Source organism: Botryllus schlosseri, chromosome 14 (assembly GCF_051294905.1).
Source record: "Botryllus schlosseri isolate E-star chromosome 14, Bs_hap1, whole genome shotgun sequence".
Classification (NCBI taxonomy): domain Eukaryota; kingdom Metazoa; phylum Chordata; class Ascidiacea; order Stolidobranchia; family Styelidae; genus Botryllus; species Botryllus schlosseri.
Window position 1 is genome coordinate 18,194,959 of NC_137249.1, and position 22,478 is coordinate 18,217,436.

The window sequence follows — 22,478 nt, forward strand, 5'->3', positions numbered from 1 at the left end:
TTGGTGTCATCATTGTTGCGATCATACCCAAATGTGTCGTCGGAACCGTTATGCCTTATTATCACATTCGCCACCGTCGTTCTTTGTCTAAATGGATTTTCAGCACTCGTTGATATGAAATCGAAGGTGCAGATTTTAAAGACACGGCCACGTATTTCAAAAAATGAATGCAGTTGAATAATTAGCTTTGAAATAATAAAAGTCAACTCAATTTCTACATAAATAGAATGCTGTTATTTTCAAGAAAAGTAATTCTGTTGCTGTTTATCACTAGCATACAGTTATCAGTTGCACAAGACAGATGACGATTGTACGATATTTGAGCTCAATTTGAACTAAAACTTGGGGGGCGGGGGGGGGGGGGGGTCCAAAAGGGGTCCGCGAATACAAAAAGGTTGAGAAACACTGCTCAAGTTCGTAGTAAAAATATTACGGCAAATCAGAAACCGCCGCAAATGTAAAGCTTTTTAGAACTGGCGTTTAATATTGCAAAACACAAACAAAAAGCCTCGATACCATTTAAAAACATATCTGCCTCTATTCAAGTTGGACGATGATAGAGAATCACTGTATTCAAGTTCACCGAAAAACTCACTGATTGTGTATTACAACAACCCAGGTCACATGATAGATGATTTCAATACCAATATTTGATCTGTTGCTATTGTATGCTTACCGTGATGTCACTAACGAAAGCTGAAATTTGATTAATTTATGAAAATGAGAAAAATTAATACGGAAAAATCTGACGTGACCGAGAAATTAAGCACAGAATCGGAGTCAGCAAACATAAATTAGCCTAAATCAATCATTAAAATTTTTGACGCTATTTTTTTTTCAAAATTCGTAAATCAGTGTTATCTCCGTCTCGGTCAATTTTTGCCCCCTTAACTTATGATAAATACCTCTTAATAAAGTTATGTTTCATTTTTTTGCTGTTCGATTGTTAGTTTGCTTTACTGAGAGTGATATTCCAAGTTATGGTGTTGTATTCTGTTACGAAGGTGTCGTGTTTTAGTTTATAATTGTATTTTAATGTCAGGCAAAATAGTGCTTTACCCCCTGGAACGTTTTTGGTCATAACTTTTTTTCCCCAAGGTAAAAAAAATGACAAAACCCATTATTGAAAAGCTGATAAAATTATCTTTCCAACGGTATATAATACGTCTTTATAAGAATTTTTTCTAGGTTGAGCGCAAATTCTACAGGACTATATTTGATTTGGTAATATTGCTGCATATAGTATTAGGTATGCTATCTCTCATCTATAGAACATTGCTAACTCGGTTAGACCACTACATTACTTCCTATCACGCATTCCATATATCAAGGCCTATCTTCGACATCCTGTTAATATCAATCGCAGCTTTATATATAGGAACGTTTGAGCGTATTACAATAAATTGAAGTTGATACCATTTTAAAGATAGCAGTCACAATAGGTTTACAACAGTCAAGTCTCTTTGGTCTAGGTAGATTCATCGTACATCATTATATAATACCAAGACCAATAACGTAATGATTCAAAGAATAAATGAATCCCGTAATCTACCAGCAGCAAGCAAGTAACAAACTGGAAGAATAAATCGCTACGAGGCTATAAGCACAATATCGCCACTGAAGGGCATCAGTGAGCTTAATAACTGACTGACTATGTAAAGATTCTCCTGCTACATAAGGGCATGGTTACCATACGTCCGGAATTTCACTGTTCACACTGCGTCCGGGAGGATATTCTGAAATATGTCCCAAAAAAACTTTGAAGGCTTGAAATAGGATCAGTTATTTTCGTAAATCAACAGAAAGGACATTATTTTTGGGCAGATTTATGCAACGTGAAATATTTTTTCGTCCGGGCGCGATTAAGTGTCAAATTCATTGATTTTAATATGTGGACCACCGCAAAGAATTCAATCAAAAATAAATCGAAATAACCATCATCTACTGAAATAAGTCTAATTGTAATCGCAATTATAGGAGAACGGTATATTCCTAGAGTCGGTTAAGTTCATTTGGATGCTTTAGTCAAAGTTAGTGGTTCTAAACATGGGGTTCGTTTGCCTTTATTCTGCGGCTTGCAAAGATGTTGAACGTAATCAGTTTCCAAAATAGGACGTGAGTAAGTCTGGGCCAAGGGGCTGACCGTATTTTTAGTAATCAGCTTATCCAATTTTCAACTGGGCCACAGCACATTTTCGAATTAGAAATGGACTCGCGACCTTAAAAGGCTAGAAATGACCTGATGTGCAACTTGCTGGTGCGGACCGGCAATCAAGCTCATAAATAGTCTTATCAATGTGCCATGACATGACTTTACGATGTACAATGACGTTCCCTGCATTTTCGAAGTCTTTCGAAGTCTTGGTGAGTAACTGAGCAACGGTCATTCAACGATTGAGAAAACTGGCTTTACTCAGCATCCGTCTCTAAGACGCAAATAAATTGACCAGAAACGTAGTGATTAGACATCGGTTTTCGTAGACCAGTAACGTTCTATCTACAGCAGTGTCTTTTTTCTCGGAAATAGTAACGAAATTCTCGGATAATAATTTAAATCGGACTGATATATTAGTCCACTGGTTCTCAACCAGTGTGCCGCGGCCCACTAGTGTGCCATTTAGGTCTCGCAAGGGTGCTGCGAAAGGTTTCTTCTAAATTTTTGAAATTATGCGCAAAATAATTCCAGTTTATAGCAAACGATAAACAATCTAAATCGGCTCGATTTGAAGTTTGTACATTTGAGTAGTAATATAATGCAATCAATGAACGTGATTAGCGGCTTTTCTCATTCATGAACGATGTTATGTCAAGCAATGAAAGATGGTGCTGGAGGCCGACATTTCAACACGATTTGGAGCGATAAATATTTATTTATTGAAGTCAGCCGTTTACCGGTATATCTGTTTATGATGAGCACCGAGCAGGGCTCCGTGTTTAAGGATACAATTTTAGTCGGCATTATGAGAAATATCAAGCAGTGAAATATATACACTCGGCTGATGCGGTGGACCTGCTAGCTAAGCCAACAAGACAGCAAGGCTATTTTGCTAAGCCAAACAAAGCTCCGGACATAGCCCAATGTTAACACATCCAGTTAGCAGCATGTGCTAACAATGTAATTCGCTTTTTTTTGCATGCCGCAGAACATAGTAAGAACTTTTGTCTCGGCCTCCTGCTTCACATTTGGCCGAGACTTCACTTTCCTTTTATCGCACAAAGGTGAGATTGTATTTCATTATATCGGCACCATTTAAGCGCATTTCCGCTTCTCGTTCAAACCACAGATTTTGGTATGCTTCCGGGAGCACTTTAAAATGCTTGAAATGTGAGTTCGGAATCGAGGAAATGGCGCAAAATTCATCGTTACGAAAACAAAATTCGCCTACGGGATAAGAATCGCAGACTGCAAGCCTCATAAAGCCAGTTATAAAAACATCGTCGTGGCGAAAATAAGGATAATGTCTCGATGCGTTGTATATCGCTTTTGCTAATCTCACTGTCATGCCGTAGAATCCTCCTAAGCATATTGCGGGATAGTGAGAATGAGGATATTCGGACTCCGAAACCACCCATTTCCCGGCTCTGTGCACATGTGGCGTCGGGGCATGGTGAAAAGCGCAATGGATCGGAAAACTCCTGTCGAAGATTCCATTCTTCTTGGACTGTCGCGTCAAAGTATTGATGTTGGAAAATAAGACTTCAAAATCTGGGAAAATGTCGTCGTCTCCGGAAAAATACAGCCAGTCGTCAGGGAAACGACTTCCCGTCCACTGCATGGCCGCCAAGGCCTTCAATCCGATGCCGCTGAAAGTACCAGTGGGAAGTTTTACCAAGAGGGTACCAGTGATAAGCATCGGACGGACTCGTATAGCATTCGGAGCGCATATTGGATAATTTTGTGGCAGGCGGATAGGATTCGGATATTATCACAGATTTCTATTCGGATATTGCCAAATAGTTGTAAACAGAAGTGAGTTTTGATTACAAGACCACAGAAAGAAGATATCAATTCGATTACCAAACTCAGATAGTCGCCGCCTTGCGATATGACTGGTAGCATAACTGGTCATGGTCAACGTCGACCTTTCATAATTGTAAAATGCTATGGTAAAAATTATCTTCTATTATTATTATTGATGTATATATTGGGTTCATACGGCTCAATGCTTGGCTGTTTTATGGTTTATATGTTCATTGCAGAACAATTATATCCTTTTTCATTTGCTTTCGATCTGAGGTACAACTCTCATCCGCACACCTACTTCAAACTAGTAGCGTTGTCTCTTTGCGTTAACCTCCCGATAATGAAAAGTCCAATTTTTGATTTTGCTCTGTCCATTGATAGTATTATTGATCTTATAGTGCAGAATTGTATCTCAGCTCAGTTGTACTGTTGATATTCTTCCACGTTTTTTGATACAGATTTTTTGGATGCTTGGATGAGACTTTCGGATATAGTCGGATAGTTGGATGAGATTTTCGGATATAGTCGGATAGTTGGATGAGATTTTCGGATGTAGTCGGGTATAGTTGGATGAGATTTTCGGATATAGTCGGATAGTTGGATGAGATTCTCTGGATTCGGACGGATAGTTTAACAGACACTCAACCTGCGTCGGACGGATTCAGAGTCTTAAAATCAACATCCGCTTATTACTGGCGAGTAAACGTGCGTGGTGGAAATAATATTTTGAGTAAGTATAATTTGACAGTGAAAGCGAATGACACAGCTGGCAAGAATCACCATCGGGGAGGTTAGGGAGCTAGGGATACCGAAGCCGCAAGGATGATTTCGCGAAACTATATATGTGCTTTCAGAACAGATATATGAATATGTGGTCACATCGTTCGCGGTCAAACAAGTTGTATTCAACCTGAAGTCGTCACCAACGCTGTCCGAAATATGCTCATGGGTATGCAACAATAAGTTTCCAATCAATCAATCAATCAATCAATCAATCCATCAATTACCGGAAATAATTATTAGCCAGCGAAGGTTATCGAGCACAAGTCCCGAGCATACATTCAAACGCCCACTCAAAGACGACGATGAATTTTTAAGTGCGCAATACATAAAAACGTATAGTACGGTGGCTCGGGAAAGTAACTAGTCTTGCACCAGTTTATTCCTTGAATTTGTGGCTTTCCTGAAATTTAAATTAGGTTGTAACTAAGACACAACTTGTATCGTGCTGCCCATCAATAGGATAAATCCAAAATGGCCATATTATCCAACATATTTTGTATATGTAGTAAACAAATCAACTTTTTGTCTGGGTTAGGAAGCGTTGAGTAAAAACACTTGTGCAGTGTGTACGACAATAATAAGAATAAACTGAATTTTGAAGCGGGCACAAAATTATTACCGATATGTTTCCTTCATGTTAACTTGGAGTAAATCTCCGTATTCAGCGCTTTCCGCCTTCAAACTTTCTTCTTCCTTTCCCGAGACAGGCAGTGCTACTACGAATACAACGTGGATTCTCATGCCGTTGAGGTATCGCATCGCTCCCCACGAATGTCTGATCGCATGTCGTTCCTTGCGGCGTCGATAATCGGATTTTATTACCGCAACCATTGACCTCACTATATCTATGATGAAAATATTACACGAGTGATTTTACAAATTGGAAAACCCGGTTGACTTGTGGTTTGTATAGGCTTATAACTTGAATGTCGTTGATATTATGTATCCCCTAATTGAGAGTGAGTATAGATAGCTATTGATTTTTGTGTAACTTTAAGCACCTTTCTTATTGGATTACTGATTCTCACAGGTCATTGTTCTTGCACGTAGTTGGGTATATTCGAGACTACTGAGTCTTTTATTTCAATTTCAACAGATGGTTAACTTAAGTGAAACTAACTCCCAAGTACTTTTATCACCGAACTTCATGAATTGGAAGGTGTGAGATTTCACCATAAGAAACAGCAATCTTGCATCACGTTCAGATAATATCAATGTGGCATCATTTCGCCCCATCATCGTAAATACTCATCATGAACTTTGAAAGTCGCCACTGGTGGTTGACAAATGTTGATATACTACTCCCATTGTGTATGTGTAAAGTGCTTTCCCATATGTACTTTTCAGGCATACGCTGCCGGGTAATAATACTTGAAGTAGCTTTGATATGTCTTTGAAATCAACATGTACGGGGCACGGGCATAAAGACGTGTATGTTTGCTTTGTTAGCCATCTAGGACAGCATATTGTTAAAACAAAACATTTGGAAGCTTCATTTACAATGGAATGGGAAGGCCCTTTTTAACACTTTATCTTACCCTTCCCCGCCAAATGATCAGGAATCGCCACTGTAATGTTTGGTGTCAACAAATATTCAAATTCTGGTCGGGGTTCTTCCAAAGGCTTCAGTATTGCTACATCTGTCAGTCCATACATTCTGAAGAGGTTCAAAGATTTTGGTCTTGCACATTGGACGTTTCGGATGTTCCTTCCATTTAAGTTCGTCGATCTGTACCGTAGAAAATTTATCACGAATGAGATTGTGGAATATGTGTTTTACATGCCTATGCGTCTTCTATCATTTTGACGGTTCGTAATATTGCTCTTGCCAATGTTAATATTATATTCTTTATTCACACTAAATCTGGTAAATACCACTCAAATTATAACGCGGTTCCAGTCTCCGCGAGCGAAAAATGTTTTATGGCAGAAATCGTTTTAAGAGTATGACAGAAAGGTCTCGGAGGCTCCAGTTCGTCGAATGGCTGCAAAATCTATATGTTGTTTTAATGCTCCTGCCCGTTGGCTTAGAAAATAAGCTCCAAAACTATCAAGGAGAATAGTACGCACAATAGCGCAACGCTACCGCATGATACTCTGCTCCAATACTTATTCATTTTTCGATTGCCAATTTCCTGTCTCGCGAGTAAATGGCAAGAGCAAAGAAAGTCACGATACCGTAGGCTTACTATACGTCCTCTTTTAAGAGGATTTGTCCTCTTTTTTGACTTTTTTAAAAGTGTCCTCGGAGGACGCCCTTTTGTCCTCTTTTTTGAGATTTTGTCCTCTTTTTTGAAAATTTAGGTCAGATTTAGAGGAAATTGCGAGTGATATGCCGCAAATTAGCACAGAAGTGAAGCTCCGGCGGGTATTTCGGAGGGAAAAGCGGTGATTTTTAGTCATCCACCTGGCGAAGAGGAGAGAAAAACGTTATTTTGAGTTATTTTTTAGTCAACCGATCACGAAGTAGGAAAAATTTGCCGGTTTTTGAGAATTCTTCTCCAGTTTTGCATGTCTGAAATTTCTGAAAAAGTGTCCTCTTTTTACATTTCCAAAATATGGTAAGCCTACGATACCGTGTGTTCGGCTCTTCATCTAAATCTAATCAGAAAGTTCATAGCAGTTCAAAGCAATAACCTTAACGCGGCACTGCGCTGTAAAAGATATGTGGTCTCAAATTGAAGCATAGGCCAAAGGAAATTTTTGACCGTAATGGAGCTGAAATTGAATGGATTTTGAATGGATTTTGAATTGATTCAGTACGTTTTGGCGATTCAATATCTTTTGACATAGTAGATATAGGAGGTCACGAAATAGCATCATGTAACGCAGTCATTATACCAACGGGTCCGCCCTAAGATCTCTAATTACTATTTAGGCGTCGCACCTTTTCCAACACACCTCACTCAACTCTACCGGAAAATCTGATTACGTGAGCAGAGAGAGGATAGAAAAACTATTAGCACTATATATGCTTTTCCCGGTGATATCGAACGATTAAATCAATAATTATAGAAATTTTTCGCGAATAGCCGAATTGGAGTGTATCGCTAAACAGTCCATCCAATGTAGCCGATTAGTAGTGTAATATAGCGAATAGGTTACGGGGGTCTGGGGACGATCTAGACCAGAGGTCTCAAACTCAAATGTGCTCGCGGGCCATTTTCTAGTTTTTGATGACGCCGCGGGCCGCAGAATCAATAATAGGGATATTCAATGTATCCAAGTAGGCCTTATTTGACGGGACCTTGCAGACAGGCATTCCACAAACATCGATGAAATTTAATTTTCGATTGTTTTTGTGCCGGGCATATTTTTTTTAATTAATGAGTTATAGACTTCATACGAGAGTTTGCATCATGACATTGTAAAACTGTCGGGTTATAATATTGTAACTAGTGTACCTTCGACGTGCCATAATTTTATGTAGAATATTTTAAAATCTATTGAAGATTGATCTGATATCAGACATTTGAGCGGTGTATGTGTATAGCCTAATCCTGGTTTTGATAAAGTCGTGATAAGTATAGGCTATTGTTATTGTTATTGCCAACTTCAAATTAAATCAGCGTTAGATTTTGCCTTCGATTATTATTGGAACATATGAATAATAACCTAAATATAATGATTATTGAGCCATAGTAATAGCATTGCTTCTTAAACTTTTCAGCGATCCAGCTTCCAATGAGATTTTTCGTAGCCCCTGTCCATTTTCAAAACAATTTTTTATGGTACCTATATTAAAATCAGAAAGCGCATTTACATAAAATCGCACGTAGCGCGAAGACTGTTTTCCAGTTGAATTAAATTGGCCAAGAACATATTCCACAGCATAGGCCTAATTCCACAATTCATCTCGCACACCCTGATGTGGTGTTTCGTAACCCGATTGGGGTCTGCGGATCCTAGTTAAAAAAAACTGGAATAGAAATGTCCAATCGGCGAATAATTCATTGGTGTTACAGCTATAGAGCGTACTACTACCCTACTCGCCACCGATAATAACATCGATAACGAGAACATCCAGTATGTAACCAACTATACATCACGGGGGTCATAGAATGCCAATGGTTGCCATACTGACCTGATTAGATAGCTATATACCCTACGCAACGCAAGCTACGACCTTTTGATATATTACTATTCCCATGGCAGTTTCATAGATTGTTGCGTCCGTAGGATTAACAAGTCATGGTTCCGAGTCGCAAGTCCTTATCTGATTTTAACGTTTGACCCGACTTACTCGAGTCAATGTCTCGCACTTGAATATATTTTTGAATACTTGAAATTCCAAAATGTCGTCGCGGGCCGCACAAACTGCTCTCGCGGGCCGCGTGTTTGAGACCTCTGATCTAGACCAACGTGTTTTTTTTTTTGGGGCGGGGGGGGGGCGATCTGACGATGTGCTGTTACTCCTAGCTAGGGGTCACCAACACGAGGCCCGCGTGTTCATATTTAGAGGCCCACAACCTGATTTGAGATTTCGGAAGAACGCTTAATAGTAAATCAATTTGAATTGCTGAAATTTATTTCCGTTTTAAAAGACTGTTGTTGTTGTTCAAAATAAGGTATTCTCCCCAACATCATCATTCCTCACTAGCTGATACGGCTTCGGCGATGGTAATATAATTCCATGGAGGAAGAATTCGCTGATATCAATAGACATATTACCTTGACGTGCAGTGGCGTAGCCTAGTCACCATCATGACCTGGACGCTTAGAAAACGACTTGGATCGTTACCACAACGTTAAGCTTTACAACAGTGGTTCGCAACCTGTGGTACGCGTACCACTAGTGGTACGCGAAGGTCTTCCAGGTGGTACGCGAGTAGATTCTATTTTTTTCGACCGAAGGGAGTTATTTTCAGGTGGGGTTGATTTTGATAAGATTGTTCTCCAATAAACTTATGGCTTAGCATGGCATCATTGTACTCGACGCTAGCTTCTCGCGCTATTCCCAATCTCCTAATTTTCCCTTCTACATCGGAGTGCGAGCAAGGATTTTTATCCCCGATGACTGTCAATTCGAAGAAACAAAACCCACTTGTTGCGCCCAAGCTGCATGACTTTCGATGCGCTGTGAGCAAACGTATGCCACGCATCGACCAGCTAGTGGAAAATGAACAAGTGCAGCCATCGCATTAAATAAATTGACTTTTGTTGTTATTTCATTATGTTGTTCGTCTTGTGACTGGGGGTGAAAAAACAATTCCATGCATACCATCATCCATCCCTGGCTGATAATGCCTAGTGCAAGGGTGGCCAATCTGCGGCCGTAGAGGGAAATTTGTGCCGCCGTCGAAATGCAATTTGAATTTACGAATTAACTCCCGATTTCTTGAAAGCTTGTAATTAATCTTGGTAATGTGACTTCATTTTTCGATTTTAATACAGTATAGTGCCCTTTGCAATCAGAGCCCCACGATATAGATACAAACAGCAGCAGAGGAAAATGATGTGCCTCGTATAGAAATACCAACTCGGAATCGTGAACGCTCCTCACTATACCGGGAGGAGACGGCAGGTCAAGAAATAACAGCATGCAATAAAAGAATGACTACGCCCGAAGATGTATCATAATTTATAACTGGCCCTAAATTTTCGAAAACGCCCCCTGCATCAACTTTATACCGGTGAATCTGATCACGTTGGCTGAGAAAGGATCAATGCTTGATAGTAATATGTAAAACTACTAATATCAATGACGAAATTCATTCGTGAATCTGGAAAAATTTTCGCGCCTGGCGCGGCTCTAAGCAGTCCCTCGCCATTACCAGTGACCACTCGCAATTTCGCTGCGTATAGTAAGCCTATATCAGTGGTTCCCAACCTTTTTCCACCCACGTACCACTTCGAGGTTTTATGCAGTGCTCGCGTACCACCTACATAAGTTACGGACGAAGTTGGCGGTCAAAATGTTTCCACCATTTATGACGTCATAATCATGTATTCGATCTATGTGGGGTGTAATAACTATGGCGATTTTTTTGATCTTTTTGACCTTGGCATAGTCAGCGATGGGCAAGGAGAAAGTGTCCCACAATATCTGAAGATGTTTTAGCTGAGATACCGGAGTAGATTGGAACTTTCATATGTTAGCTGACTATTGATCCAGTATCAAACGAGAGTAATCGGTATCGACTAAATAGCTGTATAGACTGGGGCTGTTCAGTTACTGTTAGTTTAGATGTTCTACGCATATGTGGGAGCGATACAACGATTACACGATTACAACGATAACGCTATTCTCGCTCCTCGCTCGAAAATATCTTTTTCCAGGACTACAACGCTATGCAGCATTTTTACGGTCGATGTTCTTCGTCATCAGGACACACATTCCATAGCAGGGATCTATATCTACTTGCTATAACTGTTGAACCGACGACGACTTCCAGGGTACCAGCGACCCAACATCGTGTATACGTCGACTACATCGGGTGCAAATCATCCGTAGGTTCATGCTACTTGTTTTATGGAAAGTATTTACACAATTATGGCATAAGACAACGTTTGGAAAAAACACGCTGTTTTAATAGGGCACATGGCTGAATACTGTTTTAAAGAAAGTGTTTTAAAACACCGTCAGATTTAAATGCAACCCTGTATACCAATGGTTCCCAAACATTTTCGACTTATGGCACACTAGAAAAATTATAAAATACTCGCGGCACACTGACAAGAAAGTTACTTAAAATATATTTATGTGCTAATGCGATGGCTATGGTTGTTTATAGAAACATATATTCGACTAAAACTATATTTAATTGTTGACTGACATACCCGTATTTCGTAGTTTCCCAAGCACTGCCTCTGTGGTAATGTCAGTAAGAACGACAAAAACAGGTTCACACTCTCAAAATAACGTGCAACGACAATAATTTTTATTCCACTTATCTTGGAATGGAAATGGGAAGGAGGCATCCAAAAATTTTTGTTAAAACTGTGTATCACAAAACAGGGCTTTTCGTAAATCAATATGAGAAGTTTTTTGTCTGCAAACGATTGCATAATTTATGACTTTCAAATGTTTTGACTACCCCCTATGCTTGTTTACAGTAAATCTTGAGAAGTATTGTTGAATTGTATGTTCAATCTCAGACAATGGGCTAATGCTTTGCGGCACAATTCCTTGTTTATGAGGTGTTTTGAATTGAATCAGACAATGGGCTAATGCTTTGCGGCACAATTCCTTGTTTATGAGGTGTTTTGAATTGAATCAAAGCATTTTAACCAGACAAGCAGATCAATTATGATGCGGACATTACTCTATTCATCGGTAGTGTCATGATTGGTTTCATGGACATGGTCACACGCGCTAATTTATCAGCCCGTTGAAGCTGATTTAGACCGCTTTTGATGTGAGGCGAAATTTGACAGTGGTTGTCGCATATCCCTATACGAACTGGATTTCTTCCCCGCGCATGATCGTGTGCTGTGGTATAAATTTGCGAAAGTAAATAGAGAAATGTATCAAAGCAACCCAGAACACCGCTATAGTCCGCTAACAATGGTTACGATGCCAGCTATATAGTCAATGCGATGTCCGAACTCCATGGTGTTGGATAAAAGGGAGGAATTAGTGATTGAATGAGCGCTTTTTGGTATGTAATCATTTGTTTGCGCGTTTATTCTCGTCTGCTTGATACACTCGCATTCCTGAATTGTCGCGTAATGTCACTTGTGAGTGTGTAGTTCAAGTTCTTACTAACACACTACGTTGTGCAGTGCACGACGTCGAATTGAGTCATCGAATATTGATGCAACACTATGGATACCATAAGTCTCCTTTAGGATTTCTCCTATTTTTTCCAGAAGTCGAAAATGTCCTCCTTTTTGTCAATTCGACCTCTTTTATAGCTTTGAGAGTCGGGCGATTGTACTGGGACAACTAAAATGCCACAATTGACGCGAAATCTGAGTTTTGAAGGCAGTGACGGCAAGGTTGACTAAAAAAGGTCAACCTGAACTTATTTTTCCGTGAGAAAGGATCTTTCGGGTGTCAGTAATATTATCCGTATAAACGTCCAAATTACCCGTTTTTTCGTCCGTCTCAGTGACACTAATTCTGAATTCATTTGGTAGGTGTAAATGGGAACTTGAAATATGCGAGTAAACTTGATCGACACTGGACGGACTGGTAACGAGCACATCAATATCGAATTTATACCTATTGGGCATTTGGTTGAAAGCGGATTTCTACTAACAATGTCGCGATATGCGCTATTGCTCTAGCTACGGTTACACATGAATAACACGTACCATTTCAAGATCAAATTCGACTGTATGACTTGATATTAACGAGTATCATTGCAGTATGAAACTTCACATCAGTGTTTTAACGTTGTGTACTCATCAATGGCGTTGAGTAAAGCAGTGTTTCTCAGCCACCGGTCGGTAGCAAGTTTCCAGCCGGTCCGTCATATACATTAGAATATTATACCTCAATTCTAAAATGCAAGAAGTTGGGCGCGCGCCGCGGATCCATTAATTAGAGAAACAAAACATCAAGTTCTAAATTTATTTAGAATTGTGGAACATATGCCTAATTGTGTGCAACATATGTTGTCGCAATGGAGAGTTCATGGTTCACTTTTGGCGTACGTCACAATGGTGTAAGTGTTATGCGAAACTGTTTAAATTTGCCTAAAATTCGTCTCGGACAAGTTATATGTGAAAGCTACGGAGACTTTTAAATAAACTTCGTTAAATTTCAACATTGCAAGTAAGCGACATTCGGAAGTATAACACAGGCTATTGCAAATAGCGAAGCCACAGTTGTTTCAAAGGATGCCGAACAATCACAATCATAGTTTAGTGGTAGTTAAAAGCTACGGAGACTTTTAAACAAACTGCGTTAAATTTCGACAGAGCAATTAAGCGGCATTCGGCAATATAATACAGGCTATAGCAATAGTAAAGTTACATTTCTTGCAAAGGATGCCGAACAGTCATAATCAGCCACAATTATTATTTGCGTACCATAATTATCACACAATGAAAAGTTTTGCTCGAAGGCGGGTGCAAAGACAGGCATACACAGGACGTGTTATTTTTGGCATTCATGCAGTATTCACACTGTGCCATCAAACAGCAGGATAAATCCGAATTGAAAGCGATGTTGGTGACCAAATTTACCCGAGACAAAACCGAGTGCTTCTGTAATATATGTTCTCAATAGTCGATTCACTATGCGTGCAAAATTGCCTGCGTTCACACGGGTCACAAATCCAAATGGTCTGTGGCACGTTTGGATCGCAGCCATCACTACCCAACCAATTGTTAAAAATCATGAGTGACTTTATTAAATATTAACGGATTCTAATGGAGTTGATGCCGGATGTTTGAAAAGTAGCTCCGGCTCCTATGGATTTCATAAGATGCTGTGTTACTACTATCGGTTGAAATCACAATATTTTAAGGCAATCGTTCAAAAAATTTGGAATTGTTTCTCGCCGGCGCCACTTTTAACTAAGCATGTTCAAATTATTCATACATAGCGCACTAAACCCGGGTATGCGAGATATGCTCTGCATACTCCGTATTTGCCGTCATACCCGCAATTTCTTCATCAGCACAACGCCGATGGCCAATTGTGTTGTTCGAAAAACTTTGATCACTATGTATTTCACAAAATGGAACTAGTGCATTTGTGTGATGAGCAAATTAACTACTGATTAGGCCGATTTTTTTGACATGTCGTAAAAGTCAAAAATTTTGTCAAAATTGTAGGGTTAGGTCAAAAAATTGTCAAAATTGCAGCGTTATGTCAAAAAGTTGTCAAAATTGTTTACAAAGTCAAAACAAATTGCAACCCGCATTTCGTTTACACTGTCGGCGAACTTATTACTTATCATTAGGGCGTTTTTTTTTTTTGACATGTCAAAATTTGTCAAAATTTTGTCAAAATTGTAGCGTTAGGTCAAAATTTGTCAAAATTGTTCATAAAGTCAAAATTTTTTTGATGTCTTTATTTCGTTTGTATCGTAGATTTTGCACTGTCGGTGAACGTATCATTTGATATTTTACAGCTTGCAGCCTACTTTATAGGCCTACTTTTGTAAACGGCTAATTGTCTGCTCATACTGAATCATCAACGGTCAAATAAAACAAATAGATGGACATGGTATTATGGTCAACGTACCGCAATATCCTAACTGGAACATCATTCTTATATTGAGTAGCGCATGATGAAAAATTGTAATAGATAACATTGTCAGAATGAAGCAACATGGTGTTTCACCAGTAGTGTATGCACATTGCACAACTTAGGTGTTGTCAGCCAACAGCTGCTGCTGTTGAACGTCCTTGGCAAGTAAGGACATGCACTTTTTACCCACGAATATAGGAAAGTATATCTCGTTGTACTAAAAATTTTTTAAAAATTATTTCCACCATAATACGTATTGCAACAACTGGAATTCTTCATAGGGCCAGATTTCGTTAAAATATTGTTTTTTATATGTACAAAGTTGCCTGTTTCTATGCCAAAAACGTTTTTTCAGGCCAAACTACTATATTGGGACAGCCAGTTACAACCGGAAATGTAGATAACTGGTACAATTTTGACATTATATGGGAAAACGCCTAATTTGCATACGTTAGGTCAAAATTTGGTCAAAATTCAGTTTTTTTAGGTCAAAAAAAGTCAAAATTTTGATTTTTTAGGTCAAAATTTACTTTTTTTTAGGTCAAAAAAAAACCGCCCTACTTATCATCATTTAACATTTTACATCTTGTAGCCTACTTTATAGGTCTGCCGTTGTCCATTGTCTGCTCATTGTGAACGCGCAGTCGCGGCAGCTGGAGTGGAACACGATTTCACAGTGGTATTTCGTTACTGGCAAATAGTTTTTCTGTGCAGGCTGGCATTTGTCTTGTGCGGTTCAGATCGCCAAGACACGATCATTCGGCGCCAGCCGTTTAGGCACCTATGAACAATAGGGCTATTAGAAAATAACTTTTTTTCTGGATTCCAGCCATTCGCTGATTAAATTGTCAGGTTACCCTAAAAAAACGCTGCACACGAAATTTGGTTCAATTCTAACAAGTATAAGGTTCCGCAGATCAAATTAAAAATTTTAATTTATTCCGGAAAATTACCAAGGAAATTGAATTAAATAAAAATTTACTGCAGTAAAATTTGAAATGAAAAAAAAAATGGCAGAACATCTAGGAGCCGTTTCTATGGTATTCAAGGTTGCTGATTACGAAGATCACATTAGTTTTGCCAGATTGGCTCTAAAAAACAAAATATCTATACCCCAAAAAAATCTTAAAATCACGGTATTTACCCTTGAATATTTCACTTGGTAGGAAGTAAATCTTAGATTTTCCTACTTTTATACTGCGCACAAATAGATAATGGACTATGATGACCACTCATGTCGTTTTCAGTTATTCCATCAATATTAACATGACCTCATGCGAGAACTTTGGTGGTTCGAAAAGCAGTTTGTCAAGCCTAAAAATTGTACTTTCGCAAAGTGGGTATACTTAGTATCCATATCAAACGAGAAGCTTAAATCTGGAATGTTTGATGGATGTTATATATACGGACTAAGGATTACAATTTCATATTCAGAAAAGTACTCTCTGCGTGGAATTCCTTCTAGGATGTAGGATGTCGTAAACAGTTGGTCCGAGAATTGGTATCTGCATATGGAAACATTCGATCAAACATGAGCATTGAGCATAAAATTTCACTTCCTGTTCAGTCATCCCGATATATTTTCTGATAATATTGTTGATTATAGAGGAAATAGAAAGGGGGAAGGTTCCACCAATACAACAAAACAACAAAAGAAAGATATCAGTGCAGACGCGACGAATATATTATGACAGACTATTGCTGGAACCTTTCGATAAACTGACTTAAATTGCTTACAAGCGAAAATAGTACAAGAAACAATTTTGCTTCAAGAGCAGTTATTAATACTACATTCCAACTGATTATTTTGAATTTAAAATAGGTGGTTGCCGTAAAACTGATTCAATTATTGCAACGTTATTTGAGTATTCAGCAAAATACTTATATACATGATTGAAGTTTATTTATGTACATGATATCCGTGGAAGTCTCCAATTATGATAAATCTAACACCCCGAAATATAATTTTGTCGATGTATTTTGATTTGAAACAGTCTTCAGCTTGTCAAAATAACAAGTAGATTGAATTTTTGAACTTTATAGTACGAATAAGCCGATTTTTTATTTATACCGCTTACATCGAAAATATAAGATTTTAGTTAAAATATCCCTATGGATTATCTCCAAAAGTAGAGCCAATTTGAAAAAACCAAGGTCATATTCGGAATCAGGGCCCTTCAGAACCCCCAATACCACTCTTACTTTGTTTGCCTAAAAATGTGTGTTGACCAGTGTAATCAATTGGCTATATCTATTTGATTTTGTTTCCATTTATTTACAAAGGTCAGATTTCAACATTTCGTTAATTTTGAGTAAATGTGTGCGGTATTATCGTCTCATATGACATATTAAGCATCGCTTCTATCATTAGATGAGTGTTTACGGCCTCTCATTGTGTATGATCGAGCGAGTGTTAGTGCTATTTAGTAGGCGGGGTGTTGTGAACTTCACATACGAACCATGGTAGGTTCTGCACTCTGAACCTTTTTTCATATATTACATTGTTTACGTCATCATGACGTCTTTGGCTTAAATGCTTTGTATTTCAACCTCAGACCACTCTATACATAGCGCTGGGAGCATAAAAAAATCAACGCTTAAGAGTTTCATCGAATGAGCGTATTGGCTTAATCATGGCTAATGTAGTTTGGGAGATATTAGCATATATCGAAATTTTGCGTAGTATGAAAAGTCCAATTTGAACAAGATTTCTCTGTTCCCGAGGGCCTACAGCAGGGCCGGCCAACCCGTGGCCCGCGGGCCACATGTGGCCCGCGAGAAGGTTTTGAGTGGCCCGCGAGATAAATTCCGAAATTTCTAATGTTATCAAAAATGGATTGCACAGATTGTGAACTTGTGAGGCGAACCAGGCAACACTTGAGATGTGATGACTAAAATACCAGTTCCCACGCATTGGCAGATCTATGAACCAGTCACATATTGGTAGATCTTCGTACACTACAATAAAGCAGAATAATTTGCGATAGATTTTTCAAAAGTAAATACTTTATACACACTTCGCGCAACATGTTGTCAATTGATTTCTTGCTTTTAATATTGTTGCCCCTTTGTGAAAATAGAAGAACGCATAATGTATCAGATTGAATTTAACTGTATTCACGATTACGAGACAGAGTGACGTTCGACATATGCGACTTTGCGTTTGCACTCGCGGAAAGACCGTCGACTATGAAACCTATCTAGGCACAAAATGATGAACGTATGTTGGGCGAAACTTCCGATATCGATATGTCCAGACTCCGACAGCCCAGTCCTTGCAAACTGAGCCCAGCGATATACAGTAGGCCCGCAATATAGTCAGGTGGCAATATTATTGACCTTTGAACTTCAAAAAATTTTCGCGCTTGGCGCGGAAAGTGGCCCGCGTAACATATCGTCAATCGAATGTGGCCCTTTGGCTGAAAAGGTTGGCCAGCCCTGGCCTACAGCTACAATTCTGGTGTTAGATGGTATAACTCCAAGAGTTATATCGAATGAGCGTATTGGCTGAGTCATGGCCAATGTAGTTTGGGATATATTGGCATATATCGAGATTTTTGGGGGTATGAAAATTGACCAAGATTTCTCTATGCTCCCGTGGGCCTACAGCTACAATTCTGGTATCAGATTGTATAACTTTAACGAGCATGCATATTGCCAATCTCAAAAAAATTATTTGCTTTATTAAAAAAGTTTGCTCGAGATAATCAGCTTTCCGTTTGTGAGTATTTAGTGACTCTCTGCTGTGAGCTTGACCCGCAATCACACAACGTTAAGAACGGAATACACTGTCAGCGTTGTGCAGTCAGCGTCAGCATTGTGTAATGTAAAAAAATCTAGTCGGCGTACGGGATCCATCTTGATTTAATGTCTATCGTATCGTAAAAACAATTACTACTGTGCTGGGTACTGTATACTGTATAACTTGTTCATGGGGTAATTTCACTAGCAAGTATAAACCCGTTTTACAATCTTATCAATATCAATGTAGCAATGGTCGTACGTCGAATATATTGTCCTGTCTAGCCTAGACCGTTAGGGCGTAAGCTTATATTCCTTGCAAGTCCTCGTCGAAATTGCTCGCAAAGTCACGGGAGATCGATTTTATGGGATTAATATAGCATTTTATCCTCCAGTTGATACATTTGGTAACATTGAAGAAGTCAGCATTTCGTTCAGCATTGTGGCATATTATGGCCTGAGTCGACGCTAGGTATCTTGTATATCACTTCACTGAAATGTAGGTTTGGAATTCGCAATATGACGCCACGTGTCGTCACATGTTGACGTTCGTGTTCACTCAGAACCTTTCAAAAAGGTTCGCGTTCACACGAGCCCGAACCTTTCAGAGGTTCGCACCATCGCTGCTATTTAGTTTACTAGTAGCACCGATTGCTGTCCAAATCATATACCAATTCATATTCAAAATGATCACTACAATTTATCACGATGATGCAGTTGAAAGGGTAGACTTATATATATAAGTGACTTACCTTTTTAATTGCAGCAGCCTTCCATAGAGACCGATCACCGTGGTAACACTCAAGAACACTACTAGCGCAATTAAAATTGGAAGGAATTTCATCGTATACGTTTTTATGAGCTGTCTATAAAATCGACAGATGCGTCAGACTCCAATGCTACATTTACCAATTGACAACATCTTTTCAGCCTATACGACGCCATCCAATCTCTATTTGCTGCAGGTAGCCTATACACGAAAACCGTACAACGTGTATGGTTTGCGTGCCAGACATGTACAATGTACAATGTGCATTGTGCAATGTACATATGGAATGCCAAGCCTTGTTGAATTCAATTGCCGTGTCATTTATCAGACTGTCATCGTTCAATCGACCACACCACAACTGGAAGACATGACGAGGCATCACGGAAGAGACTCATGCACATCAATCAATCAATGAGGTTTATTAATATTTTCCTCGTTTCAAAACATCACAAGGCTGCGGTACAATGAAAAGATAGGAAGGAAGGTGTCGAAACAACTTGGAGTAGCCTTTAACATCAGACACCCACCTTAGCCTAGGCGAAGTAAATAAGAGGCATGCACAGTGAATGAAATGTAATGCAGAGAATATAAGACGCAAGCGACAAAATAAGGTGGCATGTGGCGGAGGGCGAGGTCGATGTTAGATCGTGGTCCGGTAATCCTGAAGACTGGCTAGTATTCATTTAGAAGAAATGGCTTGTATTTCGACTTGAATGCGGACATGCTCGACGACTGTCGGATAGCCGGCGAGATGCTGTTCCACAATTGGGGTCCGGCATACTTGATAGAGTCAGTTCCATTTTGCATGCGCTATCGAAATCGCTGATCGATGCATCGCAAGCCCAATTCCGTGGGGTCTAGAACAGTGGTTCTCAACCGCCGGTCCGCGACGACTTTCCAGCCGGTCCGCGAGGTATTTTGCAATTTTATAACAAAATTTCAAGATGCAATATGTTGAAGGCTTGTCCATTGATAAAATAAAACAAATATCAAATTTTAATCTCATTCATAATGTCGTGAAGTAACATCTTAGGTCTGGGAGCATGTTCGATGTGACTTGAAGTTCAACCCGTGTCATTTTACGAAATATGAGCGGCAAGGACTAATACGAGCTGACTCACTAATCCGCGCAGTTTTTGCGATCATTCGTTTTCGATTCATTCCTTTTGTGAAGGGACGCACCATCGCATAATGAAGTTCAGGCTAACATAGGAATCCGTACAGTGTGCGATAAACTCGGGATAGCCTTGACCGAAGCAGACTGCCCTTTATTGACCGATAAGTTCGAGATATATATATGTCTAATTGTCCATAGGCCCCGTAATGGCTGGCACCTCATCTCACTGTCCTGGCAATCTCTGCCCCACAGCACAAATGACAAAGGCCAGAGTAAAATTATTTGCCGATGAAGAAATACTAACTTGGAATCGTGTACGTCCTTTAGTTTAGTACGCTTGGGTGATTTCAATATCTAGTCACGATATAACAGACAGTAGGTGACAAAATATTGACGTGTAATGAAGTAATTAGTCCAAAAGGCCCACCCGAATATGTTTACTTATTATCTATTACGTGCCCTAAATTTTCCAACACGAGACCTCAATCAACTCTACCGGAAAATCTAATAATTCTGATAGTGTACAAATTTGCAGCAATATATATGCAATTAGCAATTTTATTGATCGATTTAGTCATGAATTAACTATAGAAAACTATCTGCCTATACTCAGTAGATTGAATGTGTTCGCAAGTCCTGGCGAAAACAACCAACTGTGGGGTCTGATAGTGTACAAATTTGCAGTAATATGTATGTAATTAACAATCTTATTGACCGATTCAGTCATGAATTACCTATAGAAAACTATCTGCCTATACTCAGTAGATTGAATGTGTTCGCAATTCCTGGCGAAAACAACCAACTGTGGGGTCTGGGGGCGATGCCCCCTAGCTAAAAGTTTGGTTTATCGCTTTGTGAGGCCCATAAGACTACCGTTTTTGGGCAATTAGGCTGGCGATCGGCCCTGATTTTTTGGATGGCCACTGGCCAGGTATAGCTGTAGTCAGGTGTTTTCGTGCGGCGCATTGCATTCATAGTAGGGATCGCATGAACTTCTGATAGGTTCAGGTTCGTGTGAACGCGAATCTTTTTGAAAAGTTCTGCGTGAACGCGATCGTGTACCTACGACTAGGGCTGGGCAAAATCGAGTACCAGAGTGATTCGATTCTGAATCATGTAAAATGCTTCGAGTCGAGTCGAGTAATCGAGTATCACTCATTATGACGTCACAGCAGAATATTATTTGTCAAAGTTCAAATATGTACCTTTTAAGCGACCAGAAAGAATATAATGCCTGTTATCCATCATATTTAGGATACTATGTCATTTTTTCCGACCATACCGATTTCATTGCACTTGGTGACAATATTGTGGGATGATCATGACTTCGGGAATGTGTTATTTCCAGTAACGTTCGTAGCTTTGTACTTCATGTTTCGTATGCTACGATACGGCCAATCAAGGTTTCAAGGCTTCAACAGTGAAATTAGCATGAACTCGTTGATCGTTGATAAACTCCTCGTTGATAAATCAATTTTCAGTGGTGAGAAGCGTATAATTTCAGTACTCGAAAAAATCGTCTTTTACTACTCGACTCGAATCATTAAAATTAATACTCGATTCAGATTCGAGTACTCGAATCAATGTGCCCAGCCCTACCTACGACGTTACGTGACGTCAAATTGCAAATTCCGACCTAACATATTTCAGTGAAGTGATGTATTAATGTACAGCGACGACTGAGGCCACATTATGCCACAATGCTGATGTACGACCTGACTTTTTAAAAGTCACCAAATGTATCATCTGGAGCAATCAATTGATATAAATCCCATAAAATCAATATCTTCCGTCGCTTTGCCAACAATTTCGAAGAGGTCCTGGCATGGAATACAAGCTTACACCTTAACGATCTGTGCCAGACCGGACAATGACTTACACGTCTGACTATTGATATACCGATATTGAGCTAAGTGTGAAACGGGATTATATTCTTGTTTCCGATATTACTCCATTA

General features: G+C 39.3%; 1 protein-coding gene across 1 annotated transcript; it reads right to left on the minus strand.

Moving 5' to 3' along the window:
* Nucleotides 1-2,773: 2,773 nt before the first annotated feature.
* On the minus strand, nucleotides 2,774-19,545 carry LOC145456108 (beta-1,4-mannosylglycolipid beta-1,3-N-acetylglucosaminyltransferase brn-like). Its single transcript, XM_080334147.1, has 4 exons — nucleotides 19,388-19,545; nucleotides 6,286-6,476; nucleotides 5,367-5,592; nucleotides 2,774-3,804 (listed from the first exon to the last, which is right to left on the minus strand). Exons 1-4 carry the CDS (start codon nucleotides 19,477-19,479, stop codon nucleotides 3,207-3,209), a joined length of 1,107 nt encoding a protein of 368 aa, XP_080190273.1. The 5' UTR covers nucleotides 19,480-19,545; the 3' UTR covers nucleotides 2,774-3,206.
* Nucleotides 19,546-22,478: the final 2,933 nt, after the last annotated feature.

Bases quoted from the DNA above. Each gene is read 5' to 3' on its own strand.
- LOC145456108 (XM_080334147.1), bottom strand. From the start codon at position 19,479: ATGAAATTCCTTCCAATTTTAATTGCGCTAGTAGTGTTCTTGAGTGTT. The intron at 5,593-6,285 runs GTAAGATAAAGT...TTTTCATCATAG, and splicing joins TGATCATTTGGCGGGGAAGG to ATATAGTGAGGTCAATGGTT. The intron at 3,805-5,366 runs GTAATAATTTTG...TGGTACTTTCAG, and splicing joins AACATGAAGGAAACATATCG to CGGCATCGGATTGAAGGCCT.